The sequence below is a fragment of the Bison bison genome, unplaced genomic scaffold (assembly GCF_000754665.1).
Source record: "Bison bison bison isolate TAMUID 2011002044 unplaced genomic scaffold, Bison_UMD1.0 scf7180017864316, whole genome shotgun sequence".
Taxonomy (NCBI): domain Eukaryota; kingdom Metazoa; phylum Chordata; class Mammalia; order Artiodactyla; family Bovidae; genus Bison; species Bison bison.
This window is the reverse complement of record NW_011494888.1, coordinates 3372805-3376935: the sequence shown is the minus strand read 5'-3', so window position 1 is coordinate 3376935 and position 4131 is coordinate 3372805. Positions and strand designations below refer to the sequence as shown.

The 4131-nt window shown below is 41.0% G+C and overlaps 1 protein-coding gene across 1 annotated transcript in view; it reads right to left on the bottom strand.

The window, feature by feature from the left end:
• DDX60 (DEAD (Asp-Glu-Ala-Asp) box polypeptide 60) overlaps nt 1–4131 on the bottom strand; it is a 130716-nt gene that overhangs the window by 2769 nt on the left and 123816 nt on the right. The window contains 1 exon segment of the mRNA XM_010852802.1: nt 2511–2663. Coding sequence (XP_010851104.1) covers nt 2511–2663 — 153 coding nt within the window.

Below are 4131 nucleotides of genomic sequence, written 5' to 3'. Positions count from 1 at the left end.
AAGATTTCCAAGACAAGAAAAGAGTAGGAGGTAAAATCAGTGGCACAGCACGGGTCAGGTCCCATTGAGCATTAAAAGCACTACTCTGAGGAGCTTACACTGTAAGAGAAAGCAGAGTAGCATGAGTTTATTCATATTTCTACTGTTGCTTTGGCTGCTCTGTAAACTACTCATTAAGAAGTGGGTGAGTGGAAGCTGAATGATCTGAAGGAGGTTTTTAGATGATTCTAGATAAGATGTCAGAGAAGGCAATAGCACCCTACTCCAGTACTCTTGCCTGGAAAATCCCATGGACAGAAGAGCCTGGTAGGCTGCAGTCTATGGGGTTGCCCAGAATCGGACATGACTGAACGACTTCACTTTCACTTTTCACTTTCATGCATTGGAGAAGGAAATGGCAACCCACTCCAGTGTTCTTGCCTGGAGAATCCCAGGGACGGGGGAGCCTGGTGGGCTGCCGTCTCAGAGGTCGCACAGAGTCGGACACGACTGAAGTGACTTAGCAGCAGCAGCAGATAAGATGTAATGGCATCAGAAGAGATAGATATAGGAAAAAGGATATTTCCTGAGGTTTTTGCTTTCCTACCTCTATTTGAAAATACCATTTTGACTCACATTTTTTAGAAGAAACTGAAGCCACCAGTTGGAATCTGCCATACGTCTACCTTGCTCCAGACTTAAGGAAGGTTGTTCATACCCTCTCTTGTTTCTCTTCCCGTCACTTGTGGCTATTCATTTTCCTCTAAGCACTAGCTTACCTGCACCTGTGTTTGACTGTGTAGTGTTTTAATGATCAACTCTATATTTTCCTGTTCCCATTATGGTTTCTTCTTTATACACTTTGACCTTGTGATAGCATGTAAAAATGCTAAATTAGTATACCTTCCTAATGGTGGTGCCATCCACCCCTGAAGTAATTATTTTACCTTAAAATATATTTTATTTCATACAAGCATCAGCTTATTTTGCTTATTACTGAATCAGCTTTCTTTTGGTTATTATTGCACTTTTCCCTTTCAATTCTTTTCCTCTTATGTTTTAAATGTGTACCATATAATCTTTACCTACTTGGATATTTTGGTAACTAAGTTCAAAATATTGTCCTGTTAATTAGAGTTATACACATCCAGTATATTTAACATAATTGTCCTATTTGATGATATACCTACCAGTTAATACTGTGCCTTTTATTTGTCCAGTGTTTTTAATCATTTTGTCTGCTTTCCTGATTGCTTTTCATTGATTCAGCTGTTTCTACTGCCAGCTGCTTTTCCTCTTGGGTTTGGAAGTTACACCCTCAAATTCTGTTCTTTCAGCGGGCTCTGACAAATGTACGCAATCCATAGTAGTAAAATTCTAAAACTGATCAGTAATTTTACCCTTCCTTTGGGCATTACCTCAAACAACTCCCACTTCTGATACATACACTATTGGGACACATTTTCTCTCTTTTTCATTTGTGGGTTCCAAAGTCCTCCTGTTGATGGCTATTCAACAGCTGGTTGCAATTCTGGTTCTCTCCGGAGGAAATAAGTGCACGTCCTTCTGCTCTGCCATCTTGAACCGAAAGCCTCTCTTTTTTGTGTGTGTGCTCTTTTAAAGTTTTTATTCAGATATTAATAATTTTAATCTACCCACATTCAGCATTTTCTAGGGTCATTCTTTTATGTAATTTTGACCACACTGTAGGAAAATGAAAGCTGTAACAAAGGCACCGCAATGATGTAAGATGTGAGTAATATGTGGAGCTAGGGGTGTGATGGGTGGCAAACAGGAAACTCTCTGACCTATACTCACAGCTCCACTTTTTAACCACAATACTCAACATCAGTCACAACAAATAGACCCATCCTGGGGGAAAAAATAGCAATATAATTCTAGAGCCTTAATAATACTTTTGCCCTCTGAAACAGGCATTTCAACAATCAGAAATGCTGGTATAAATGTATAAACCAGAAAATGTCAAGAAAATGTCTAGGTAGAGTATATATGTGTGTGTGTATTATGATGCGCTTAAAAGATGTTGATTATGTAATGTTCATTAATAATTTACTTGATTACATTTTCGTGTTCAGTTGCTCAGTTGTATCCGACTCTTTGCAACCCCATGGACTGCAGCCCACCAGGCTCCTCTGTCAATGGGATTTCCCACACAAGAATACTGGAGTGGGTTGCCATTTCCTTCTCCATGGGATCTTCCCAACCCAGGGATCGAGCCCAGATCTCTTGCATCGGCAGGCAGATTCTTTACTGCTGAGCCACCTGAGAAGTTCAAAGGTAAAGCAGACAGGATCCCAAATTGCACATACTTCATATGTGAACTATGTAAAAATGTATTGGAAGAACAAAATAAAAATGCTGAGTGTTGGCAGAGCATCCTGGTAAGTGGAGGGACCTGGCAGGGAGAGAGGTGATGTCAGGGCACATTCCCCTATAAGCTATCAGGGGACATTCAGTCCAAAGGGATGAAGACAGTGCTTTTAGGGAAGTTATCCTCAAAGTTCACCAACCTTGATGTGCTTCAGCCTGAAGAGTGTCTCCACCATTTGTCTCTGCCTAATCTCCATCGACCCATGATGGTACCTGCTGCCCCGCCGTAACAGACTACACAGCTTCTAGCCTCTTCTCGTCTTCCACAGTCTGCATAAGATCTTCATTAAAGTCTGAAACACCAAAGAGTCAGAAATATAAAATTAAAGGTTTCACTCTGTAACTTAACGATGATTAAAACAGTGCTCAGAAATACACCTGAAAGCATCAGAAAAGATGAACATTGCATTCTGGTTCTTACTTCTCTCGAGTAGATTAGGAGAGTGTGGCACTAGACAGTCCTCTTTACAAGGAGCCGTTGTGTTTGGGGCAGAACCCGCAGGTGATGGGGACGACAAATGCCGTCTACAAACCAAGGACACAGGCCCTCACGGACTGGGAAGGAGCCGATCCCACCAACACCCTGATCCCTGACTTCCACGCTCCAGACCTCCGAGAAAGCAAATTCCTATTGTTTAAGCTGCTTAGGCTATGGTTATGTCACTGGAGCAGCCCCAGCCACACAATAAACACACACACCCCAAATGTAGTCCCATCCTTTCCTCCTACCTGACTGTCCACAACCGAGTGCTCAGTGTAAGTGCAGTCCAGAAGAACTTCGTAATGCTTCCTAAGGTTTTTCTTCATTTCACTTATTTTAGCCTCCCACAAAATCACTCTCTCCAATCTTGCCCTGGAATTCAAATTTTAAAAACTGAATATAAAATATCAGGAAAATCAGTAAATATATTGCTTGTATTTTTTTTAAGTTTCTTTCTTTTTGTTTTTTTAAGTTTGAGGTTATGTCTGTAAATGCCAGGTGAAAAAAAGAATGCCAAGTAACTCAAACCCAAACTGTACTTGTCTTATTAGAGGACATTTATCAGGCTTTAATTACCCAGATTTATCAGCTTACCATTTAAGTATATTTTAAATGTAAGTATTCATATGGATTTAACAGGAATTAGCAAAACCTTCTGAACTATCCCATCCCTCAGGCTAACTAAAGCTTTATTTATTTTCTATCTCCAGTTTTTGACATCACATTTGACAGAAAAATTCAATTTTCCTAAAACTGCATACAAATTGAAATGCTTCACAGTTGAAGAAGTATAGAAAGTTGTATCTGCCAGACTCTCATTCTAACATACACTGTGCAGATATTTTAGAGGTGCTGAGATCAGCCGTGAGATGAGCTGGGGTCTGTTTCCACCAGTAAGTCACCAGGTGACCGGGTGAGAGCCTGTGGAGCCATTAGATAGGCCTGTGTCAGCCCCGGGCAGCATGAAGGGTTAGGAATCATCTGCAGCCTTTTCAGACCCAAACCTATCCTCCACAATCACCTCATCTCAGAAATACACCTATCAGTATCAGAAAACACTGATATATTGCATTCTGGTTATTATTTCTCTCAAGAGTAGATAAGGACAAATGCTAGGAAAGAATCCTGAGTGCAGATGGGAATCATGCAACTATTATAATGAAGTTTGTTTTCCAGGTTGCTTTATGCTGCTAAGCTGCTAAGTCACTTCAGTCGTGTCCGACTCTGTGTGACCCCATAGACAGCAGCCCACCAGGCTCCCCCGTCCCTGGGATTCTCCA